Source organism: Dromiciops gliroides, chromosome 3 (assembly GCF_019393635.1).
Source record: "Dromiciops gliroides isolate mDroGli1 chromosome 3, mDroGli1.pri, whole genome shotgun sequence".
Classification (NCBI taxonomy): Eukaryota; Metazoa; Chordata; class Mammalia; order Microbiotheria; family Microbiotheriidae; genus Dromiciops; species Dromiciops gliroides.
The window spans coordinates 667,167,603-667,193,931 of NC_057863.1; the positions used below are offsets into that span (position 1 = coordinate 667,167,603).

The 26,329-nt window shown below is 44.4% G+C and overlaps 1 protein-coding gene across 2 annotated transcripts; it reads left to right on the forward strand.

Moving 5' to 3' along the window:
- The first annotated feature begins 3,825 nt into the window (after positions 1-3,825).
- LOC122750606 (zinc finger protein 383-like) lies at positions 3,826-17,916 on the forward strand. Of its 2 annotated transcripts, XM_043997358.1 has the most exons (5): positions 3,826-4,105; positions 5,716-5,760; positions 10,847-10,973; positions 12,450-12,545; positions 15,898-17,916. In XM_043997358.1, exons 2-5 carry the CDS (start codon positions 5,728-5,730, stop codon positions 16,965-16,967), a joined length of 1,326 nt encoding a protein of 441 aa, XP_043853293.1. In that variant the 5' UTR covers positions 3,826-4,105; positions 5,716-5,727; the 3' UTR covers positions 16,968-17,916. The 2 variants fall into 2 exon arrangements, with proteins under 2 accessions (XP_043853293.1, XP_043853294.1); XM_043997359.1 differs by lacking the exon at positions 5,716-5,760 and having other exon boundaries at positions 3,828-4,105.
- The last annotated feature ends 8,413 nt before the right edge of the window (positions 17,917-26,329 follow it).

Consider the following 26,329-nt stretch of genomic DNA (forward strand, 5'->3'; position numbering starts at 1 on the left):
ATATTTAAGGGGTGGCTAGGTGGCGAAGTGGATAGAGCACCAGCCCTGGAGTCAGGAGTCACACAGCCTCAGACAAATCCGGCCTCAGACACTTGACACTTACTAGCTGTGCGACCCTGGGCAAGTCACTTAACCCCAATTGCCTCACTAAAAAAAAAAAAAGTTTATATTTAAGAGCTTTTCTCTGTATTTCTATTTTCCTATTTCCTTATCTTTGATTTTTATTAGTTTCACCTTTGTTGTCTAATTAATTCCAAGTAATAAAATCTGATCCTATTGTGAACTAAAGCTTAAAGGCTCCCTTCTTATTGGCCAGGGAGAAAATATCTAATAAGGGCAGTTCAGAGGGGACAGTGAACCTAAAAGGCCCCTCATATTTCCAGGACCCCAATATTAAGGCGAGTCACCCAAATAACGCTCTGTATATCAAATTTTGGCCCTCACAACCTTCCGCAAACCTCGATCTCTTCTTTGGTCAAGGACTCTTCTAATTAATTTCCTCAAAGTCAGAAATAAAATTTAATCTACATAAAAACACGAAGAGGATTCTTAAGAGATATCGGTCTCAATGTGGACAGAACTCAGTGGGATAAGACTGTTTTCATTCAAATAAAGAAGAGAGTTGTTGGTGAATTGTTCTAGCCATGTTCAACTCTTCCTTATCCTATCTGGGGCTTCCTTGGCAAGGATATGGGAGTGATTTGCTATTTCCTTTTACAGATAAGGAAAGTTGCCCGGGGTCACACAGATAATAAGTGTCCAGGACTGAATTTGAATTCAGGTCTTCTTGTATCCAGGCCTGGGCTCTTTCTCCTGTGAGAAAATAATTATTAATATTGTATTTCCAATGGATAAATCATGGGCCCTAGATTCAGGAGGACCTGAGTTGAAATCTGGCCTCAGACACTTGACACTTACTAGCTGTGTGACTCTGGGCAAGTCACTTAACCTCCATTGACCTGAAAAAATTTTTTTAAAAATTGTATTTCTAGGAGAAACCCAGAAGTCAGTTTTAGTCCTTTCTCTCCCTCACTCCAGAAAGTTTAGGGGGCAGCTAGGTGGTGCAGTGGATAAAGCACCGGCCCTGGATTCAGAAGGACCTGAATTCAAATCCGGCCTCAGACACTTGACACTTACTAGCTGTGTGACCCTGGGCAAGTCACTTAACCCTCATTGCTCAGCAAAACAAATGAAAAAACAAAAACAAAAATGAACAAACAAACAAAAAAAGAAAGTTTAGCTGTTGCCTAGGATGAACCCAAGGGAACAGAGAGAACGGAGACAGACATTTTTGTCGAGCTCAGTGAAGAATTACACCTAGATACTGGGTTTTGCCCTTAAGTGAGGGTCTTTTGCATACCCTTTCTCTGATGTCGTTTGTACAGTTCATTTTAATGTAGACCACCCTCAAATCATGCCAATCAACGGAACTGAATGATTGTAGGCAATTAGCTCAGGTCAATGGATAAGGACTTACCTCTATCTAAAGAAGATAAAAGCTTTAGCCACCTGCAGAAATATGATTAATGTGATTGTGCATTTATAACCTGTATCAAATTGCTTTCTGTCTTGGGGAGAAGGGAGGGAAGAGAAGGAGGGAGAAAAATCTGGAACTCAAAATCTTATGAAAACAAATGTTGAGAAGGCAGCAGAAGGTAGGGTGGATAAAGCATTGACCCTGGATTCAGGAGGACCTGAGTTCAAATGGGGCCTCAGACACTTGACACTTACTAGCTGTGTGACCCTGGGCAAGTCACTTAACCCTAATTGCCCCACCAAAAAAGAAAAAAGAAAAAAAAAAGAAAACAAATGTTGAAAACTGTCTTTATGTGTAAATTGAAAATCATTTATGATTTTGCAGGAACAGACAGACAGATAAGTGAGCAAGCAAAGGAATGCACAAATGAATGAATGAATAAATGAATGAAATTTTAAAATTCTTCATCACCCTGGGTCACTGTCTCTTTGTCCTCTATCTCCTTTTTTAAGGTAATAACAGTTTTTATTTATAGATCTGAATTCCAATTTTGATCCTTCCTTCACTCCCTCCTCTTACGCCTCCCTGAGGTGGTAAGCAATCAGATATGGGTTATACATGTACAATTATGGAAAATAATAGCACATTAGTTATTTTGTACAAGAAAACTTGAATAAAAGAAAAAATAAGGGGCAGCTAGGTGGCGCAGTGGATAGAGCACCAGCCCTGGATTCAGGAGGACCTGAGTTCAAATCTGGCCTCAGACACTTAATACTTAACTAGCTGTGTGACCCTGGACAAGTCACTTAACCCCAATTGCCTCAAAAATAAAAGAAAAAAATTTAAAAAATAAAAGAAAAAATAAAAGAAAGTGCAAAATAGCAGGCTTCAGTATGTGTTTTATCAATATCAGTTCTTTCTTTGGAGGAGGATGCTGTTTCATTAATAGTGCTTTGGAATTCTCTTAGATATTCATGTGAATATCTAGTGCAAGGAAATCAACAAAAGCTACAAGTCAGGACTTCATGGTTTTACTGATTGGCTAGACATAAGAAAGTGATGACCTCAGAAGGAGGTGAGAGAGAATGATAGCTTAAGGGCTGGTGAGGGTCTAGTAAAGGGTCCCTTATGGAAGGAGGCAGCAGCTGTATTTGAAGGCAGCAGGAAAGGAACCAGCTGGTAGAGCAAGGCTGAAAATTGGAGAGAAGAGGGAGATGATTGAGGCTGCAAAGTCTTGGAAAAGCCAGGCTAGGCTGGGATCACATGGCCATGTAGAGGGTTGGCCTTGGCCAAGACAAGGGCTACCTCCTTAGGAGAGCCTGGAGTAAAGATAATACTAGAAAATGACATGAAGAGGATTGGTATGAAAATCATGGGATCATTTGGTCATTCAATGAACATTTCTTAAGTGCCTACATTGTGCCAGGCACACTGTTTAGTGCTGGGCATTAGAAAATAAGCAAGGTAAACAGTAGTCTGAGCTCTCAAGGAACAATAGTATTCCATCATTCCACACACCACAATTTGTTCAGCCATTCCCTACTCGATGGGCGTCCCCTGGATGTCCAGTCTTTGCCACCAGAAAAGAGCTGCTATGCATATTTCTGTACACAGAGGCCCTTGTCCTTTTTTATTTTTTAATATCTCTTTGGATATAGACCTATTAGGGGTATGACCCAAATGACTCTCACTTTCAAGGAGAATTGGATTTTGGAATAGGGGAAGGGGGAGAAAGGACTAAGAAAGAAGGGGAGAACACTGGGTCCCCCCCCTCCCCAAGATACTGTTTATTAACAATTATTTCCCACACAATTGCATCACCCTCTAGAATTTTTTTTAATTACATCATTTCTTATTCAATAATTTCACAAACATTTCAATAGGAGTTAGAAGCATAATTATAACATTAATGTTATAAAATGAAAACCTGAAACCAAATTACCAAATGCCATCAATTCAGTCACTTTATTTCTGACCTATCTTACACAGAAAAACCACTTCTTCCATCCATCCACCCGTTTGACACTCTATACTGATTGCATCCAGGGCAGAATAGAGTAATTCTGGTCCAAGGACATTTGCTTCTTATTGCTACAGTCCCGAATCCTGTGCCCGGCAGAGTATTTTGCATCAAGGTCTCATTTACTGGCAGAGATGACTTTCAGTCAGTCTGGAGCTGCAGCTGTACCCTGACAGTCTTTCTGCTCTGAAGGAGGAGGAGCCGAGTCTGGGAGGGAGGTGGTGGAGGCCCTGGAGAGGAGGAGCCCGGAGAGATGATCGGCCTGGTGGGCGGTGCCCCAGGTGGAGTTTGAGCACGGGGGCGGGGTTTGGAGGCCTGGGAGGAGTTTAAGGCAGGAGAAGGGATCATTGGAGTGAAGGCCTTGTAAGTGAGGGAGGGCAGGGCTTAGGGAGGGGAGGTAGGAGAGGCAGGCAGAGTGCTTGAGTCCTGGAGTCCTGGCTCTGAGTGCGATTGGAGGAAGGGCTCATTATGAGGACCTCAGGGGCTGGATCGGGAGGTGCTCTTGGGACTAGGAAGAGCCTTCCTGAGTGGGCTGATGGGAAGCCGGAAGTGTTTCAGCTGAGATACCTCTGCTTTCCAGTAGCCCCCTCTGTGCTTGCAGATCCCAGGTAGGTTGGAGCCAGGCCCCCCCCCCCCCCCCGCTGGCTTTTGCTGGCTGTCCTGGGCATTGGGTCTCATCCTCCAGGTCTGCCAGAAGCACGCCTCCCTCCCAGGCCTGGCTACTGGACCAGCTCCCCCATATCTGTTCTAGACTCCCCATCACTTTCTCGATATCCTCGCGGACCCTCCTGAGATTTCCCATTGGGTCCCACTTTCCCAAACTTCAGCCTTTGCCCTTAGGGACCAGGTGTCCTGCTCAGGCCTTCCCAGCAGGACTCAGGTGTCCTTTCTCCCTGACCCCACTTCCTGATCAGATTCAGTTGTTCTGCCCTCAGACCGGCCCCCATCAGGATCCACAAGTCCCACCTTCCTGTTCCCAGGCCCCTCCTTGGACGCAGGAGCCAAAGCTCTTTCCTGGCTCCCTTTATCTGAATTCCTGGCTCTTTGGCTGGTTCCCTTGAGATATCCAAAGCCTGAGGACTAACAGAGGGACCCAGGAGTCCCCCCGGCTCCTATGTACACCTCAGGACAGAGTCGTCCTGCTTTCCCAGGCTCAGCTGTGCACAATAGTCCTGTCCCTCCAGTGCCCCTGACCTCCCTGAGCTATACCTCCCAGCCCCTCCCTCAGCCCCACTGCCCCCGCCCTCCTGCTTCCCTGCCCCCACTTCTCTCAAGGCTCTCAGGTGCCCAACAAGGTGCTGAAACCCAGACTCAGTTTTCCCTCCCAGTCTCAGACTTCCTCTGGTCATTTCCTGGCAGATCCATTCCAGAGCCATCCCAGTCAACTTTCCCTAGCTTCGATCCCTCCTGGATCAAGCCGTCCATTGTCTAGATGATGCCTGTGTGTTAGCTGGGGAGAGGGGATGCTGGGAGGGCAGAATACCAGTTGGATGGAGAGCTGGGACTCAGGGCCATTGAGGCTCTGACTGGTCTCATCCCATCTAGGGGTGGACTCCTGCCTACTTGGTATCTGCAGAAGGGAGGGTTTGGGGGGGGCCTAGGGAGAGTAAGAGAGGGGAGGGACTTGTCTTCCTTTTCAGACCATCTTCATTTGCAAGCCTGACCCTCCCAGCTCCTGCCTTCCCTCCATAGGCTGCAGTATCTCCCCAGTAGGCCAGGCCTGGGCCTTTGTCATGCCTATGAGACCTCACCCAATGTAAATCCCCAAAGGCCAGCCTCCTGCCTAGGAAGGGAGAGGAAAGACCTCTCCCCCTCTGGGATTCTTCTCCCTCCCCAGCTCAGTCTGCAGAGGACCCAGGACTGCCCCAAGTCCAGATGTAGGAGGGGAATTCGAAGTTTTGTATAAGTTAGTGCAGATAGCAATACCCCAGAGTATGAGCCTAGAGGCAGAGATTATGGGGTGGGGGAGATGGGCTTTTCTGTGCTGAGCCAAAGAAGTGGGGAGGGGCTTTCCAGGTGGCTCCGTACTGTGTCATGGGTATTAGAAAGGCATAGAATTAAAAGGTTCCATCTCTTTGTAAGAGCTTTGCTGTTTGCTACCTTTGGGGGTTCATAAAGGGCGGGGGGGGAGCAGGTTCCTGAGGCAGATAAGAACTAGGGAGAAGATGGGGGACCTTTACAAAATGGAGTCACTTTGGTAACTTTGCTACCCACACAGCATTGAGAGAGAATGGCTCCTGAGAGCAGCAGACCCCCAGCCCAGGTGAGTGCGGCCCATCCAGAACCATGACCAACATCAGCAATTCAGACCATTTCCACAGACCTAGGACATTGTCTACAAAGCTGGCAATTCCTTACTTATGCATCATGTCTTTACACAAACAGGCAGGAAATTGAATACAGTAACCACCCTTCTCTGCTCTCATCTTCTGTGTTTTCAGTTGAATCATTGGGACCCTGGTGTCTTGAGCCTTGCCCTCCCCACACACCCACCTCCCCACCCATGCTGCCCTCTCCTGATTCTTTTTAAGGTTCCCCTCTTTACAAGTGACTGAGCAGGGTGAGCACTTCACTCGTTAGTCTCCATTACCTAGGGACCATGTCACTGATGTGTTTGATTATGTTGGTTTTCCTAATATTGAACCAGCCCTGAATTCCGGGTATAAATCCCACCCATTCATAGAGTATAATCCTTGTTTTAAATTGTAGTAGTCTCAGGGCAGCTAGGTGGCACAGTGGATAGAGCACCGGCCCTGGAGTCAGGAGGACCTGAGTTCAAATCCGGCCTCAAACACTTAACACTTACTAGCTGTGTGACTCTGGGCAAGTCAGTTAACCCCAATTGACTCATCCAAAAAAAAATTTTTCTTTTAATTGCAGTAGTCTCTTTGCTAATATTTTATTTTAAATGTTTGAATCAATATTCATTGGTTAATGAATAATTTTCAGTCACAATCTGTCACGTATGGTTTGGGGTTTTTTTTGGTTCTTTTTTGCAGGGCAATGGGGGTCAAGTAACTTGCCCAGGGTCACATAGCTAGTAAGTGTCAAGTGTTTGAGGCTGGATTTGAACTCGGGTGCTCCTGAATCCAGGACTGGCGCTTTATCCACTGGGCCACCTTGCTGCCCCCTGAATCAATATTTATTAGAGAATGTTCTTTTTCTGGTTCAGCTCTTGCTGGTTTAGGTATCAGAACCATATATGTGTCATAAAAAGGATTTGCTAGAACTCCTATTTTTTCAAGTAGTATACATAGCATATGAATTAATAGTTATTTAAATGTTTAGAATTCACCTGTAAATCCATCTGGCTCTGCAGATTTTTTTCTTAGGTACTTCTTTGATTGCTTGTTGAATTTCTTTTTCTAAATTGGGGTTATTTAAGCATTTTATTTCCTCTTCTGTTAATCTGGGCAATTTATATTTTGGGGAATATTCATTCATTTCCTTTAGCTTGTCAGATATACTGGCATGCAGTTGGGCAAATTCACTCCCAATTATTACTTTAATTTACTCTTAATTGATGGTGAATTCACCCTTTTCATTTTTGATACTGGTAATTTGGTTTCCTTTCTATTGTTTAATTAAGTTAACCAAAGGATTATCTATTTTATTAGTTTTTTAAATAATACTAGCTCTCTAGTTTTATTTATTAGTTCAACAGTTTTCTTGCTTTCAATTTTGTTACTCCCCTTTGATTTTCTGAATTCCAATTTGGTATTTAATTGGGGATTTTTAATTGTTCTTTTCCTAGCTTGTTTAGTTGCATGCCCATTGATCTCTTTCTCTATTCATGGAAGCATCTAGAGATATAAAATTTCCTCAAACAACTGCCTTAGCTGCATCCCATAAGTTTTGGTATGTTTTCTCATTATCCTTTTCTTTGATGAAATTACTGATTGCTTCTATGATTTGTTGTTTAATCCCCTCATACTTTAGGATGAGATTATTTGCTTTCCAATTTATTTTTAGTCTATATTTCTATGACCCTTAATTTACATACTTTTTAGTGCATCATCATCTGAAAAGGATGCATTTATTATTTCTGCTTTTCTGCATTTGACTGTGAGGTTTTTATGCTCTAATACATGGTCAATTTTTTTATAGGTGCCATGTACCATCATGAAAAAGGTATATTCCTTTCTATCCACATTGATTTTTCTCCAGGGTTCTGTCAAATCTACCTTTTCTAAGATGCTAATCACTTCCTTAACTTCTTTCCTGTTCATTTTGTGGTTATATTTCTCTAGTTCCGAGAAGGGAAGTTTGAGGTCTATTACTAGTATAGTTTTGCTGTCTGTTTCTTGCTTTAACTTTTTGTTTCCTTTTCCAAGCTGTTGACACTTTTTTCATAATTCTCTTGCATAGCTCTTTTCATATTTTTTCTTCTACTTCTCTTATTGGATTTTTACAATCCTTTTTGAGCTCTTCCAAGAAGGCTTTTTCATCTTGAGACCAATTCATCTTCTGCTTTGAGGCCTCACATGTAGGAATTTTCACATTGCTGTCCTCTTCAGAGTTTGTGTTTTGGTCTTCTCTGTTGCCATAGTAGATTTGTATGTGGAGGATTCTTTCTGTTTCTTACTCATATTTTTTTTTTTTGTTTGTTTAGTGAGGCATTTGGGATTAAGTGACTTGCCCAGGGTCACACAGTTAGTAAGTGTTAAGTGTCTGAGACCGGATTTGAACTCAGGTACTCCTGACTCCAGGGCCAGTGCTCTATCCACTGCACCACCTAGCTGCCCCTCTTACTCATATTTTAGCCTGCTTTGTGACTTTTAAAGTTGAGCTCTGCTCCTGGGGCATAGTGGGCACTTTCCTAGGCTTCTTGTGCTAGGGGACAGGGGCCTGATCTCTGGCTTTCTGCACTGGGGCTTGTTGCCTGCTCACTGAAGAAGAATGGCCTTGCTAGTTGCATCTATTGTGTATGAGATATTCCAGCTGTCAGTTTGCCTTCTGTGTTGTGGCTGGAGGCCTCACAACTGGCCTGCTGTGCCTCTAGCCCTCTGAGCCAGGCCTGAGAGGCTGTGGCTATGAGCCTCCTGCTACCTTTCTCAGACACCCTCTGTGCTGTGTGGCACTCCTCTTTTACCCCCAATGAGGCAGACCTTTCCTCAAGTCCTTCTAAGTTATCTTAAGCTGGAAGATTGTTTCACTCCATCTTTTTGTAGGTTCTGTAGCTCCAGAATCTGTTTAGAGGCTTGATTTAATGAGATCTCTGAGGGAAACTGGGGAGAGAGCTCAGGCAACTTCTGGCTTCTCTTTGCCATCTTGGCTCTCCCTTGTTCCTTTCCCAACTCTTGTTCTTTGGTGCTGGTGTTGCTCATGTCCTTCTGCCTCAGGTCACACAAGCCTTCTAAAGTTTCTCTGAATCCCTCTCCTTTTCCAGTTCTAGGGTCAAGTCAATAAGCATTTTAGAAAGGCCCTAGCTATGCAAGCCTCAAATTTCTAGTACAGAAAGCTCTGAGACACTTCGCTGCTCTTGTGTTTCTAAGACCTACCCAGGCACCATGATGGAAGGCATTTCTACTGCTCCAAAGAGGCCACTGGGATTCTCATTCCTGCCTCCGTTGTTCCCAGGCACCAGGACTAGCTTAACCTCATGCCACAATACTATAGAAATTTGTCTTTGTTCTGTCCTGGGCAGATTGCCATGTACTGCAGAGACCATAAGAGTGGCAAGGAGAAGAGGAAGGCCTGAGAGACCAGTTAGTGTGTCAGGGGCTTCAGACAGTTTCTTGGCAATGTTGATGCTGCTCTAGGCCAGAGCAGGGAATAATGGAAGGAACTGCCTGACTCAAGCCAATACTCACTTTAGATGTTAAGCAAAAATCAGGCATTCCATTTCACAAGGAAAAGGAGGTTTATTCAAGTATAGCATTAGAAGGACATTCCATGAGGATGCTGGAGTTCTTTCACTTGACTAGAAAAGGCTCCCTCACTTCCACGTAGGCACTCATCTGGTTAGCAGAGCAAGGTGAGACAAGGGGACATTCTGGGAAATCTGCTGTCTGAAGGAACCTGATTTACCGTGGGTAGATTTTTATGCCTTTAGGTTGCCAGGCAGCCACACTCATTTGTCCAGAGGCCCCCAGACCACTGCTTGAAGGGAAGAACATGGAGTTCTAGGTGTATGTTTAGATCATTTATTTCTCAAAGAGCGAGAACCATTTTTCTGATGGATTAGCTGAAACAAAACCAAAGTTCAATAAATACGGCCTTTTTAAAAGAAATACAGGAACCCTCCTTTTTCCATTACTGTTGTTCAGTGATTTCAGTCATATTCAGCACTTAATGAACCTATTCGACTGGGGGGGTGGTAGAGGGGAAAAGGGGGTGATTTGCAAGGCAGTTGGTGTTGTGACTTGCCCAGGGTCACACGACTAGTAAGTGTCAAGTGTCTCAGGAGCTCCTGACTCCTGGGTTAGGGCACTATCCACCCACCTGCCCAGGTTTGGGAATTGCTTTGCACAGATACTCAGTAGTTTGCTATTTCTTTCTCCAGCTCATTGTACAGATGGGAAAACTGCGGCAAAAAGGGTTAAGTGGCTTCCCAAGGGTCACACAGCTAGTAAGTTTCTGAGGCCATATTTGAACACATAAAGTTGAATCTTGCTGATTCCAAGCCCAGTGCTCTATCAGCTGTGTCACTTAGCTAGTCCTTCTCCATCCTACTGACTCTTATTACTAAGTAACTTTATAATTAAGAAATATCTGCTATAGTCAAATGAAAACAATCATAAACCAAAGGCATAAACTGTTTTGCCTAGACTATAGCATACCCAGAATGACCTCAAGTCCTCAATGTAATAACAGATAAATCTCCTTCTCTTTGCTGGAAACCATCTCACACCACTCAGTGCAGTCCAGATTCTGATGAGTATCTTCAGAATCTTGTTCCTGCTTTCAACCAGATAAGACTACTTCAACCATTCAGGAAGATCTTTTTTTAAAACTTTGTCGTCTACCAAGTGATGATATTAAATGTTTCAGATGTTTCTTTAGAATATATAATTTTTTATCAGTTCTCGATAGGGAAGAAATTTCGCCTCACCCTCTCTCTTTCTCCTCCACAGGTGCTCCTTCCTCACAGATAGTACACAAACTTTCTACTTGACTGCAAAGAGAGACACATTTCATAGTAAAATGTTTCTCAGCTTTATTCCAACTGATGATAAAAATGCTTCTCTTAAAGTTGCATCAGGCTCTTACTGACTGGTTTCAGGGGTTGATTGTGACACTTAGAGAAGGTTTGACCTTTGAGCAAATCCCTTCTCTGTGCTTCAGCTTCCTCTCTTTAGTTCTGAAGTGTCTTTCAGCTCTTTGTCCTCTGACTTCTGATGATTTAGGAGTCAGTGACATTCAAGGATGTGGCTGTGGACTTCACCCAGGAGGAGTGGGGGCTCTTGGACCCCCCTCAGAAGGAGCTGTACAAGGAGGTCATGCTGGAGAATGCCTGGAACCTGCTCTCCCTGGGTAAGGACACTTTCCCTGCAATCAAAGGGAATATCCTTATTCCCTCCTGTGCAGGCTTTGGAGCATCTATGACTTATCAGAGAGGGAAGAGTGCTGGTCTCCTGTGTCCCAGAGACAGGCTCCTTCTGCTTTCTGGTTCTCCTACAGAAAGTCTGTGCATTGTGTGATGGGAACCTGAGGGTTTCCTTGGTTGCTATTGAAGCTGCCCCTTAGCAGTCCTAGGTAGCTTCAGGTTAAAGATCAAATCCATGTGGAAGCATCTCAGACATGGAACTAATGTCAGAGGTGACTTAGTCTAACCTCTCCCTGGACATGAGTTTTATCTGCCAAATCTCTGCAAACTGCCCAGGCAGCTTTTCCTTGACCCCCCTTCCTTTTGGGAGGGGTCTAGTGTTTGGAGTATTCTTCTCTTCAACAAGCATACACTGGTCAACTCCAGCTCGGTTTGTGGCCAGTGTAGCAGGTGTGTCCTTCAGCTTCCTTCTTACTGCCCTAACATTCCAGCAGAGATGGTTGGAAAGAAAGGAAGGAGGAAGCATTTCTATGCACCTGCTACTTGCCAGGGGCTTTCTCTCCAATATTGTGGTACTTCAGCCTCCCAATAATCTTCCAGGTTCAGTGACATTATTATTATCCCCCTTAGTCAGTTGAGGAAATTGAACCAATCAGGTAATTGAATTGGCCAGGGGCCACCCAGCTGGTAACTGTCTGAGGCAGCTTTAAGTCCAGGCATTCCTGACTCCAAGCCCAGGGGTTCTCTCCACTGCTGCTCTATCAGCTGCCTCTAATGTCTAGAGAAGGGAATCTGAGCAATGAGTCCATCCTTCTAGGAAGAAGGTTGTCCTGAGACCATGATGTTCCTCCCAGCCTCTCCCCAAAGCTCCCTAAAAGAAAGGCTATGGAAACAATACTTCAGGCATCCTGGACTCTCCTGTGGTCCTTGCTTGTATGCCCTGTCTTTGGCAGGAAGACGAGACTGGAGGAGAAATAGAATTTGGGACCAACTAGGGCTTCTGGAGTTTGCCAGCAGGAGACTCTCCCCTGGAGAGGCAAACACCCCCTGAATGAACAGCCCCCAAGGTTTACAAAGGTTTCAGGGAGTGAGGAATGGGGTAGAGGGACAGGCCAAAAGCTCAGTCATCAAGGTCCCTGTAGCTGGGGCTCAAGGCTGCTCTAGCACCATGTTATTCCTTTTGCCTGGTTTTGGGGTTAGGAGTTTCTGAGAGAATAGAAGATGACAGAAGGGGGCAGAGGGTTTGGCTGGTTCTCAGGACAGGTTGTACAAGAGGATAACGTGGCACATCCTGTTTTGGGTGACTTGCTTTATAAGCACTGAGGGGTGAGTACAGACTCATGTCTGAAAATAATGGAGTGATTTTCAAAATGGAGCAGCTGTGTATCCACCCCCTTTCCCTAGAGAGAAGTAAATCCCCAGGTTCTCTCCGTGCTCATCCCCAACTGGTTTTCCCTGCCCAGGGCTTCCCGTTCCCAGAGAAGATGTGATCTCTTATTGTGAGCAAAGGGAAGCACCGTGGATGCTGGAGCAAGAAGGCCTGAGGCGCTGCTGTCCAGGTGAGTGAGGTGACAGTAGGTATATAGGAGACTTGTGATGCCAAGAGGCTTCAATGTGTTATGGTGAAGCAAGGGCTTGATTTGGGGTCAGGAAGACTTGCCTTGATTTCTTTTGTTAGACATTTTTAGCAGTGGCTTCCTGGGCCAGTCCCTTGAACCCTCAAGCTTCAGGTTTCCCATCTGTACAATGAGGGGGCTGGGCTTCATGGCCTTTCAACTCCTTCCAGGGATCAAGCTGTGATCCTATAGAAGTCACTGTTTGTAATTTGGGGCATGACCTCTCCTGAAAGTGTAAAGGGGCTAAGGCTTTTCAGGTTTGAGCTCTTTTCTTAGGCCTTCAAGTCAGCAAACACAGAAGGGCCTGCTACATGCCAGGCCCTAAGCACTGGGGGTCCTAAAGAGATGCCATGGGCCGTCCCCATCTCCCATGGAGCTCACAGTCTGGTGGGCAAACAACACACGAACAACTATGTAGAGCCCACTGTGGACAGGACAAGTTGGAGCTGGTCAAGAGAGGGAAGGCCCTAAAGTGAAGGAGGGCTGGGGAAGGCTGAGTGTGTCAGGGGGGCTCCAGCTAGGGCTTTCTGGGAAGCCAGGGTGGGCATTCTAGCCAACAGGGAGGGGAGGAAAACCCCTGGTGTCAGGAAGTAGAGCATCCTGTTCACAGAACAGAAGGGAGGCCCTCACCCCTGGAGTCTAGAATATCTGGGGGAAATCGGGTGAAAGAAGCTGGAGGAGTAGCAGAGGGGTAGGGGATGAAGTGCCTTAGCAGCCCCAGAGGGGTTTATATGGCATCCCTTTGCTGGGCAGCCACTGGGGGTTCTTCAGTAGGTGGTGACCTGGTCAGGTGAGAGCGTTAGGAACACGAACTTGATAAATGGGGGCAGGAATGACTGGACTGGGGGGAGATGAGGCAGCCAGACCAACCAGCAGGCCCTTAAGGACCTCAGGTGTGAGGTGAGTGGCACTTGGACCCAGACAGGGACAGTTTGGGGAGAGAAGGGGCTGTCTTGCAGACATGGTACACAGCTGGAATCACAGGACATTGGAACAGATTGACATGGGGGTGGGGAGTGTGACTGTGGGGGTCCAGGCATTCAGGCAGTTACTTTGTGAGCCTGGGCTCTGGGGAGGATGCCTCAGAGATCATTAGGAATGTAGCAGGCAGGCGGGTGGGGGGAAAGAGGCTGAGATTCCTTTTGGGTAGAGGAGAAGCAGAAGGTGGATGACAGGATGGAAGGAGAGAATTTGCACCATTTAAAGGGATTTGCTTCAGGGAGCAGAAAGATGATCTTGTTTTCTGCTGCTGAGGTCAAAGAGGAAAAGGAGAATCTGATTGATGTGAGATGAGGAGGAGGAGATAGCTCTTGGTAAAGGTCCAGTTTTGTCAGTGAAATAAGAGGCCAAATTCTCAGGTGAGAAGATGGGGGAGGGGTGGAAGCCAGTCATAAGGGAGCTTTGGGGAGGATTGCAAAGATCTGGAAAAGCTGCTAGGGTGAGTGGCATAGGGCATCAGGGAGATGGCAGAGCATTGCCTTGCCCCAGTGGGGGCCCAGCTGAGGGGACCTACCTAAATTTGTGGTGGACCAGTGAAGCCTTCTTTTATGATTTTATTCTCCTCCATTCAACACTCCATGAGGAGGAGAGAAGGCTGCTGTCTTACTTGGAAGTCATCAAGGCTAAGCTTTGGCCTAAATCCTCAGCCCAAGTCCCTTCTGGCTCCATCTCTGTCCCATTCTTGCAGAATACCTTGGTCAGGCTCCTGCATCTGACAGCTAGGAGAGAGACCAGAATGTGGGCACTGGGGCCTGGGGTCAGGCCTGGGCCCAGTCAGGCCCTCAATAAACACTGGTTAGGCACCTTCTGGTTTTGGTGCTGTGCTAAGCCCTGAGCATACCAAGGAAGGTAAACGTCCCTGCTGTCACAGAGCTCACAGTCTACTAGGCAAACATGGAGATGGTTTGAGAAGAAGCAACAGCTCATGAACCCCACTCACCCTGGGCTGATCTCCTCACAAAGAGAGAGTGTTGGAATGGACAGACATTTAGATCAACAGGGAAATAAGGGAGTACAAAGACTGGGTATGATAACAGTTTAAGGAAAGCAGAATGAGGCAAGAGCAGAAATCAAAATAATAATGATAAAAATAATAGCACCCCCCTTCTGTTGTGGCTGCTGTTGAGGCTAGAATTGTGCCAGAGGACATGGGCATCTGCTGCCCATGGCCTTGGGCCTCAATGAGTTCCAAAAAAAAAGTTCCCAACAACGTTTTGAAATAATGACACAGTGCTGCCATGGGCATCTGACCAACAACAGTAAGTTTGTGAGAGATATTATCCTGGAGGTGTGTGGGTTTGTCCTTTAGGAGAGGGGGGCCATGGAATTGTTTAAGGTCCCCAAGAATAAGTGAGCCCTCAAGTTTATAAAAAAAAAAGTGTGGGGACTCACATCCAAGCCAAGAAGAGGAGAGAGGCGATCATTAATGTCCAGGGTATCATGAGAAAGGCTTCTTCCAAGAAGGACTACATTAGACTCTGCCTACCTTTGCCCAATTACCCAATAAAGATTTGACAAACATCAAACAAACAAAAAATAGCCCACACTTATTCTTCATTTTTCCATCTTTTCTCACTCTTTGTGACCCCATTAGGGTTGGGTTTTTTTGGCAGAGATCCTGGAGTGGTAGACCATTTCCTTATCTACATCATTTGACACATGAATAAACTGAGGCAAATATGGTTAGGTCATTTGCCTGTGGTCCCATAGCTAGTAAGTGTCTGTGGCCAGAGTTGAACTCAGGAAGATGAGTCTTTCTGACTTCAGTCCTACCAGGTGGATAGCTTTCACATAGCACCTACTCTGTGCCATGCAATAGATAAACATCTCATTTGATCTTCATAACTCTAGGAGCTAGGCACTATTATTATGTCCATATGACAGATGAAGAAACTGAGGCAAAGAGAGGTCTTGGACCAGGGTCACAGTGCTAGCAAGTTGACTAATATGAAAATGTGTTTAACCTGATTGTACACGTATAACCTACACCAGATTGCTTGCCCTTTTAGGGAAGGAGCAAGAGAAAGAGGGAGAAAAACTTGGAACTAAAAATCTTAGAAAAATGAATGTTGAAAACCATCTTTACAGATAATAAGGAAATACTATTAAATAAATAACAGCATCTAATGACCTAATGACATTTTCAAATGGCTGATTCTACCCATTTAACTTTGTACCCTTTTCGCTTTGCCTTTGTGAAGAAAAATATAAATCACTTTATATTCTGCTAGTAAAGGGGATGTAATTATATATGTATGTATACCTGACTGTATGGACATTTATTTGTTCCTTTTAGGAGCGATCAGGCTTGAAATGAAATCATCTCCTGCAGAGACAGGCCTTTCTTTGGAACAAACTCACCAGCAAAGATGTATAAATAATGATCCCTCTGACTTTGATAGGAGAGAAATCTTTGCTGTGACACATCAGAGAATTGACACTGGGGAGAAACCTTTTGAATGTAATCAATGTGGAAAGACTTTCACATGGAAGTCTCATTTTGTTATTCATCAGAGAATCCACACTGGAGAGAAACCTTTTAAATGTAACCAATGTGGAAAGACTTTCACAAGGAGGTCACATCTTTTTAAACATCAGAGAATCCACCATGGAGAAAAACCTTTTGAATGTAATCAGTGTGGAAAGACTTTCACATGGAGATCCTATCTTGTTCAGCATCAGAGAATACACCATGGAGAGAAACCTTTTGAGTGTAATCAGTGTGGAAAGACTTTCACATGGAGATCCCATCTTGTTATCCATCAGAGAATCCACACTGGAGAGAAACCTTTTGAATGTAATCAATGTGGAAAGACTTTCACATCCAGGTCAACTCTTTTTCACCATCAGAGAATCCAGCATGGAGAGAAACCTTTTGAATGTAATCAGTGTGGAAAGGCTTTCACATGGAGGTCAGATCTTGTTAAACATGAGAGAATTAGCACTGTAGATAAACATTTTGAATGTAATCAATGTAGAAAGACTTTCACATCCAGGTCTCATCTTGGTAACCTTCAGAGAATCCACACTGGAGAAAAACCTTTTCAATGTAATCATTGTGGAAAGACTTTCACATGGAGTTCAGATCTTGTTAAACATCAGAGAATCCACACTGGAGAGAAACCTTTTGAATGTACTCAATGTGCAAAGACTTTCACAAGGAGGTCAACTCTTGTTAGACATCAGAGATTCCACACTGGAGAGAAAGCATTTGAATGCAATCAATGTGGAAAGACTTACACACAGAGGTCACATCTTGTTAGACATCAGAGAATCCACATTGGAGAGAAATGTTATAAATGTAGTCACTGTGGCAAAGCCTTCATTGGAAAGTCAGCGCGCTGTTTCTCATCAGAGAATTCATAGGAAATAGGAATCTTATAACTGACATGAATGAGGAAAGGCCTTGAAATGGAGTACAGAGCTTCTTTGACTCCACAAAATTCACTCTGGTTATAAGACATCATTGGACTCAGTGTGAGAAGCCTTTCAGCCAGAGATCATCTCTTATGTACTCATTAGAGTATTTATACTAGAAAAGAAGCCTTATGCCATGTGCTCATCTGGGATATGCTTTTTTTCTGGAACATTGAGGTTGCTGGTAAAGGTCAAGTTTTTTGCCTGATTGTAAAGGAAAGTTGAAATAAAAGAAAATAAAGCATGCCAACCCTCCAGTTTACAAAACAAATAAACAAAAAGAGGCAATAGGGTCATGAACTGTAGGATTGTGTGAAAGAAGACATCTGGATGTTCTCAGAAATAGGATGTCTTCAGAGTGAGGAAAAGGATTGAGACAGTATTATGTCAACTGGGGAAACAATGTTTGGTGAAGGGAGGGACAGTATGATTTGACTAAGGGTATAAAACGTAAAGAATTAATTGTTATTTGAGGTTTTATGACCCCATCTTTTGGCTAGAATTAAAAACAAACCATGGCACACCCTGGCCTGGGGCTTTGCAAACCGCAGGGTGCTCCACTCACTGGTTGTAGCCGTCACCATGGCACTGGCACCTCTGTCATCACCACTCTGGGATGCCTACTGGGCCTGGCCAAAATTATAAATGATTGGAAGCTTGTGAGGGCAGTCGTGTGACTGTCAGAGCGGTCAGCCAATTGGCTGGGGGCTGTATGTGGTCAGCCTGGGTTCTGCTGGGTAGAAGGGCAGTTTTCCGCCATTCTCGCTTGAAACTGGAAGGTGACAGGATGCTGCTGTGTGTTTTCAGCTGATTCCTGGGCGGTGGTGTTGTCGAGGTTGTATAATTTCCCTTTTCCCCATTTTATTTCCTTTCCCTTGATCCTACTGATCTTGTTTGTGTTTTTTTAAGTTTGTTCTTGTTAAATAAATCCTGCTCTGTTTTGAGGGAGGGTTCCGGTCTCCTTCCTTGCCCCAATATTGCGGCAAGCCACCTAGCTAACACTCCCCAATTAAAAATTTTTCCCTACAAAAAAATTGGGATAACTTGGGGGAATTTTGTGGTATCCCACAGGCCACCTGTATATATGGCTGACAATATAGGTACGTATCAGCCTACATTAAGGCTACATGCATGTGATAGTCAAGGAACTTCTCATTTAACTTTCTGCTTCTGGATTTTTGTGACTCACCAATCATAGTGATAAGGAAGGAATTGCTATGATGGCCTTTAGGAAGAGCAGAACCATTGTGGAAAAAAGCAGCCACTAGTAGGCAGGTAAGAGGCTCTGTGATTTGTATGTAAACAGCCTCTCATGTTTGCTCCTGCTCCCCCAGCCTAGAAGGGGGATCTACAAAGCTAAATTTGATCTAGGGTGCATCTGGGGTGATTGTCAGTCAAAGGGGTCTTGTGGGACTCCTAGAGGAGATAATTTTGTGTATCGGTAAATCCCAAGTAACCTTTACCTTTGGCCTGATCAGCCAAAGGGAAAAAAGTTCAAAGAGAATGAAAAGTTTTCTGCGGAACTTTGAAAATCTTTAAAAAAGTAAGAGTCTCAATGTAGAAATATGTTTAGTGCGATTGTACATATACAACCTATATCAGATTGCTTTCCGTTTTGGGAGGAAGGAGAGAAGGGAGGGGGAGGGAGGAAAAATTTGGAACTAATGATCTTATGAAAATAAATGTTGAAAACTATCTTTACCTGTAACTGGAAAACAATAAAACACTTTTACGATCTAAAAATGAGATAGAGTCTCCTTCTTTTTCTATGTCTGGTCAAGCTGGGTAGGAAGACAAGACATGAGAGGGTTATCAGTCTCATTTCCAAGTCTGGCAAAATTTATGTCTTCATTAACTAAAGACTAAGTTTATGATGTTAGGAAGAAAGTGGTGTCAAGATGGAAAAGTAAAGGCTTTCAGGAGACTTCCATGGCCCCAAACTCGAAAAAATGACTTTGCATAGGATCATAGATTTATCACTCGAAGGGAACTGAAAGGCTATGGAGTCCAACCGCCTCCTTAGACAGATGGGGAAACTAAGGCCCAATGCTTCAGTGACTTGCCCAGAAACCCATGACTAAAAAGTGTCTGAAAAAAGAATTCCAGGGCAGGTCTTCCTTCCTGCCCTCCATTTACCATCTGCTTCACCACAACACTAGAAGCCTCCTGTAATCACATAGGCCTCATATACCTGCTGTCACCTCACTCACCTGGAGAGTGGCTCCTCAGGCCTTCTTGCTCCAGCATCCATGGGCCTTCTCTTTGCTCAGAAGAAGAGATCAGATCTTCTGTGGGAGCTGGAAGCCCTAGGCATGAGGAATCAGAGAGAAGGATGGAGACAGACTCATAATTTAGTTCTGAGGACAAGGGGTGTGCATACAAAGCTCCTCCACTGAGAATCCCTCCATTATGTTCTGCCATATCTGGCTGTGTTCTCCCCTGACTGCCTGCAGTGCAATTACCCACAATAGGGCTTGCTGCATTCTGCTGTTGTGTCACCTGTTCTGAGATACTGCCAAACTTCCCACTCCCAATCTTTTTGGGCTCCATTCTGGTAGAAACCCCGAGTTGGGGAAAAAGGGTCACTGTACCAGATCAGCCTCAAAACTCATGAAACATGTCCTTGGTGAATCAACCTTGGCCCTGTCCCCTTCCCCTACCCTGCCCCTCACTCCCTCAAACCTATAAAAACTGTCTTCATTCATGGAGTCTCTGCCTCTTCAGGTGAGATTCTCCCATTGTCACACTCAGAAAACCCTACTTGTTCCAAATTCTGATTCTTGGCCCATCTGTTCCTCCTGCCATTGACAGGGTCCTCAAAACAAGGAGCACAGGATGGTTCCCAGAACCCCTTAAGGATGATTTCCATAGTGTTTATTTTGGGGAGCTTTGGGGAGAGATGGAGAGAAGGTCATGGAGCCAATTTGGAATCAAAGAATTTGGTCTTGATGCACCTTCTTCATAGGAGGTTGGACTCATCCCACAGTTTCCATAATCTAGAAATGAGAGGTAGCTGGTAGAGAGCACTAAACCTGCATTCACGAATGCTAGGGCTTAAATCCAGCCTCAGACAGTACCCAGTAGTGTGCCCCTGGCCAAGTCACTTAACCTCTGTTTGCTTCAGTTTTCTCAAGTTCAAATGGGGATAATGAAATCACCTAATGACACAGTATAGTAGACAAAGCACTTCGCACAACTCCTGGGAAACAAGAGGTAACTATAAATGCTTGTTCCCCTTCTTCCTTCCCCACCATCTGTGCTGGAATTTGGGGGCATTGGAAGGAAGATTAACTATAACCATGATGTACTAGGCAAAATTAAGAGCTGTTACAAATGGATGCTTCTTAAAAAGAAGACCATTCTGAATCCTAGGCCCATCCCAAAGAAGAAGAGGTTTGCAAGGAAAAGCTGCCTGAGCAGTTCTCGGAGATATGGCAGGCAAAATTCATGACCAGTTAGAGCTTAGACTAAATTCTCTGTTGCATTAGCTCCATATCTCAGATGCTTCAACACTGATCTGACATTGCACCACAACCTACCCAGAATTGGCAAGAAACAGCTGCAGGAGCCACTAGGAAACCTCCAGCTTGTTTTTGCACCATGTGCAGGCCTCTTCTAGGAAAACCAGAGAGCAGGAAGCCCCTGTCTCTTGGACCAGGAGACCAGCACTTTGCCCTTTCTAGTAACTGATAAATGCTCCAAAGCCAGCACACTTGGGAACGAAGACATTTCCTTTGATTGCAGACTCAGAGGGACCCAGGGAAATTCCTTACCCTGGGAGAGCAGGGTCTGGGCATTGTCCAGCGTGACCTTCTTGCACAACTCTTTCTGAGGAGGGTCCAAGAGGCACCACTCCTCCTGGTGAAGTCCACATTCATATCCTTGAATGTCACCAAGTCCTAGAGCATCTAAAGTCAAAGGACTCAGAGCTGAAAGAGACTTCAAATTCTTCCAGTCCAGACCTCATCAACTGAGAGGAAGAAATGGAAGCACAGTATGGGAATTTAGGCAAAGGTCATACCTTTGGTGAGTGTCCGAGTCAGTCCCTGAAACCATAGTCATTAAGAGCCCAATAGAACATTGAGAAAAGCATTTGATATGGTCAGTTGGAATAAAGTTGAGAAATGTCTTTCTATGGAATGTGTCTCCCTACGGAATCTGGGAGAAAGTCTGTTTTATCTGTCACTTGTGTGGATCTGTGGAGGAGAAAGAAGATGAAATTAATGAGAAATTTCTTCCTTATCAGAACTGCTATAAGTGATAAGTTATAAAGAAAATTCTGTGAAGAGTTTATAAGGAGCTGGCAATTACACTGTATTCCAGGGGTTGGGGGCAGGAGGAGAATGTATGTGTGATTACAGAAAAGAGAGGAAGGAAAAAGAAAAGATCCAAGGAAAGCATCATTTCCTGAGAAGCTGAAATAAAGTCTTCTCTAGATAAAACATGAAGACAATTCTAAAGAGCTATCAGAAGGGTAGGTTACTTTCTAGCTAAATTTAGGAAAGTTATCTGTTGTTATGATGAGGGCTTTAATCTCCTTGCAGCTGATGCCTTTGCCTTATGGCTGCTTTCATTTGGCAATAGCATCTATTCATTAATTTCTCATATTAATTACAGAGGCGATGTCCTTTTTGCTTGAAGAGGAACAAATGCCATCACTATTTCAGGGTCAAGGTACAGTGTGTCTGACATTGGCTTCTTATACCACCACAAGCTCAGAAGGCTCTTCCACATGTCCAGCACCAATAGTCCAGAGGACCATTTGGAGTGGAGATGGCTCTAGATTTATACACATTGCAATTGTGCTTTGTTCATACAGCATAGCACATTTTTGGATGAGGACATGACACAGTGGACAGTCCTGTGCCTGTGTCTCCATTGTATCCCAATTGATTGTAAAGTACTTCAGAGAGACCTTGGGAATGTCCTTGACATTCTTCTGACCACAGTGTAAGCATGTGCCTTCTGAGTTCTCTGTAAAATGACCTTTGGGGCACTTGAACAACATGTCTGTTTGGAATTGCATTCTCTGCAGTGGGGTTTGAATTGTTGCAAGTATAACTTCAGAAGGGACCTGTGTCTGGTGTCTTTCTGCCTGGTGATCTTCAGCATCTTTCTAAGACAGTTCAAATGGAAGCGATTTGGTTTCCTCGCCTGGCACTGGTAGACGGTCCAGGTTTCATAGGCATCCAACAATGAGGTCATACAACCTCACAGAAGAACTCTAGATCTTCAGTTTGTTAGGCAGCCTAATTGGCAAGAGCTGAGGTTGGATTCTCTTGGCTCCAGCCCTCCACACACACACACATACATAGCACTGGACAGCCCGGCTATGTAATATAGGTGACTGGACCTGTTCATCCCAGCCATCTCATTCTGCACCTGGCTTCCATTCCCCCTCCTGTACGCCTGATGCCATGGACAGTTCAATCTCATGCATCTGATTAAGCCTAACTCAGTTTCCCCTCAACATACCACACTGTCTGTCTGCAGAGCCATAAAGTTGGGCAATGTTTATTTCCATTACTTCTCTATTCTTTTGTGGTAACCCCATAATTATGTCAGGTGTCATGATAGACATGATGTTGAATTTGGCCTTGGCATCTGTTACCAGTTATATTAGATTCTTTAATTGCTCTTAATGGCATGAGGATAATTAGGGAGATGATGCAAAAAGTGATGAAATCAGGATATAAATCCTTTTCTTAATTAATAGCGCAATTGTCTTAGACCTGTATTAAAGAAGGGTGTGCTAGCATAACGTATGGACTCTTTTGCAAGTAATTTAAGGAAACATCCACTTTTGTTAGACGTTATTATAACTGAAATTAATCTGACAATTTTCATATTACATCTTCTCAATTTATTCTTCACAGGAGGGTCTGGAGTAATATTAACTTTTAGAAAATGTTTCAATTTTTGTTTTTATTATATCTTTTTCATGTGTAACAACTGGACAATACATAATTGCAAAATCTCTAAAAGATTCTGAATTTCCATAGACATGTTTTTGAGAACTCTCATTGTTGGATTTGGTTATTGGCAAAGCTATTCAAAGTTGTGTTAAGATCATTTTTGTAAGAAACTTTCCAGCAGCATGGAGAACCAGGCAATTCCCAGTGTCCCCTGGGTATCTGATTCCAAATTCCATCCACACCTGAGACCATGCCCAGCATTCAGAGCCAGAATCCAGAGCTACACCCAGAGGACATCCCAAGAATCATTTGAGATAAGACTTCCAAAGACGTCAGTGGGCATTTTACTGTGCCCCTTTTCCTATTGCACACTATTTGTAATATCTACCTCCTAAAAGAGATTGCCCCCTTTAGTTTTGTCAATGTGTCTAGAACCCTTTAAAATTATTTGTAATTTTAGCCACTGCTTCAATTAAGGAAACTATCTATGCTTCTCAACAAAGCAAAGTGGGGTCTGTGAGAAAATAATGGGGTTTTGGGACATCCAGAGATCCTCACTGGAGGGTCTAACCCAGAGAGCATTGCCTGACCTTTCTTTTGGGGGGGGGGCAGGGCAATGAGGGTTAAGTGACTTGCCCAGGGTCACACAGCTAGTAAGTGTCAAATATCTGAGGCCGTATTTGAACTCAGGTACTCCTGAATCCAAGGCTGGTGCTTTATCCACTGCACCACCTAGCTGCCCCCTGACCTTTCTTAAGGTCATCCCAGAGTCAGGAGAATTTCAAAGGAACTATAGTTGGACTTTGGACTGTGAATACAGACAATGGAGGTTAAAACCACACCTACCTGGAAGCCTTGCGCCACCCCCCCCCCCAGAGGGTCTGGACTCTAACATCAGCATGTACTGCTCATAGACCACCCTCAAGTCTAATAAACCAATAGATTTGAATGATGCTAGCTAATTAGCTTTGAGCAATGTATAAGAGCCATCTCTCCTCCTTCCCTCTAGCTGAGTCACTCTCTTGGTGGGGAAAGCTGAAGAAAGGAGATGTAGCCCACACTTGCTCCCCACTATCTGCCTTTCTTAACTTTCAGAGCCATGTGCTCTATCTTTACTAATATTTAATATACTTTAATAAATGCTTAATGCCCCAAACTGGTGCAGTGGATTCTAATTTCTAAAAGCAATATATTAGAACCCCAGCCGAGTTTCCCTAAAACCTGGGACAGTAATAGGGCAACACCATATTATTTTAAATGCTAGTCATCCAATTGGAGACGTTTCTAAGGCAATAAGAGATACAAGACTGGAGGTCACTCTACAGATAGGGGCTGGGAAAGTCGATTTGAGAATCACTAGCATGGAGATGGTCATTCATTCCAAGGGAGCTGATGAGAATACCACATAAGAGTCTAGAGGGAGAAGAGAAGAGGACCAAGGAGAGAAGCCTAAGGGACCCCTATGACCAGAGGGCAGACTCAGGAAGAGGGTCCAGCAAAAGAGACAAAAAAGAAGTGGGAAGAGAAGGAGGATGAACAGTAGGAAAGAGGGCTCTCCCCCAAACCTAGAGAGAAGCAAATAGCAAGGAGGAGATAGGGATCAAAAGTATCAAAGGCTGCAGGACAATCAAAGGGAAGGAGGATGGAGAAGGTGACCTTTATGGTGTCAGCAAGAGAAGAGATAGAAGGGAGTAGGTGAGAAGGAGGCAAAGAATGACAAGGTGGAGAGAGGAAAGGGACCTCACTTGGGAGGAGGGAGGGGCTTCCACTGATGAATGTTCTGGTGGGGGAAGGGAGAGAAGGACATCTCACTGAGGCCTAAGGAATTTAGTGCCCTAAAAGTCTGCTTGTCCTAGAAAGGGATGAGGGATTGGAAGCCTGGGGGCACCTGGTGCTTGGACAACTAGGAGAGCATGCACAGAGGGATGAGATTTTCAGGCCAATGTAGAAGAAATGAAAGGGTCAACACAAGAGGGTGTGGGTCAATAGGATGAGGTGTTCCCTGACATTGAGGGACACCTGAATCAATACACAGGATTCTGAAAGCAAGGCACAATGTAAAAGGGAGACCTACAAGGCAGTGCCAGAAAGCACCTGGAGGGTGGAGCTTACAATGGATACCATGGAGAACTTGAATGGATGAAGTACCCAGAAAAAAGAGAGAGAGTTGTGAGGGCCAAAATTTGATATACGGAGCATTATTTGGTTGACTTGCCTTAATATTAGGGTCCCAGCAATATGAGGGATCTTTTAGGTTCTCCCTCCACTCTGAATTGCCCTTTTAGATATTTCTCCCAGGCCAATAAAAAAGGAACCTCTAAGCTTTAGTTCACGAAAGGATCAGATTTTATTACTTGGGAATTAATTAAACAAGAAAGGTGAAACTAATAAAAAATCAAAGATAAGGAAATAGGAAAATAGAAATACAGATAAATACTCTTAACTCTGAACTTAACCTATTCAAAACCCAGACCATTTATAATTTAGCTAGTTCAAAGGAATTTAGGGTTTTCCATAATTAAACTCACCAAACAGCAGCCACCAGAGACAGAATGAACACTTGCCACCACAAGGGGAGTCGCCAGACCGAGAGAGTGAACTAGAGTTCCAGAAGAGACTCCAGAGCTAGAATTCTGGAAGGGCCTTCTAACCTCCCGTCAGGGAACATTCAATCTTTTCTCTCCCAAAAGGGGAGGTCCTTCAAAAGCTGCCTATACCACAAATAATTTTTACCACAGAGCAGATGATCATCAAGAAGGGTCATGACAGGGGCAGCTAGGTGGCGCAGTGGATAGAGCACCGGCCCTGGATTCAGGAGTACCTGAGTTCAAATCCGGCCTCAGACACTTAACACTTACTAGCTGTGTGACCCTGGGCAAGTCACTTAACCCCAATTGCCTCACTAAAAAAAAAAAAAAAAAAGAAGGGTCATGACTTAGAGAACAAGAGGCTAAATAAAATGGGCAAGAGAGTGAGAGAAACATGCATTGGAAAGGAGCATAGAGATCGATGAAAGTCAAAACCTTCTGAAGCCTGGACGAGCCCACTCTCTGGGACGATGCAGAAGGTCAAAAATGGCCAGGGTCTCCAGAGGTTGTCCAAAAGCAGATAGAAAACCACCATAAAATATAGCAAACATGTCCTCCTGACAATGAGATGGGACCTCGGGGAAGACAGGACCTCCAAGGGCTGAGGTTTCACCTGAGTGGAGCGGAGACATTTCCAGGCCACTTCAGCTGAATCAGCCAGTTGTCGGCCCTGGAGCAGCTCAGTCACGTAGTAGATGAGGCCTCACATCAATTTATGTCACAAATTTTCATCTAAGCAACAACAGACTGGAAGAAGACTTAAGGACCACCCCCCCTTCCTGTTTCCCAAAGTCAGGTCTAACAGTGT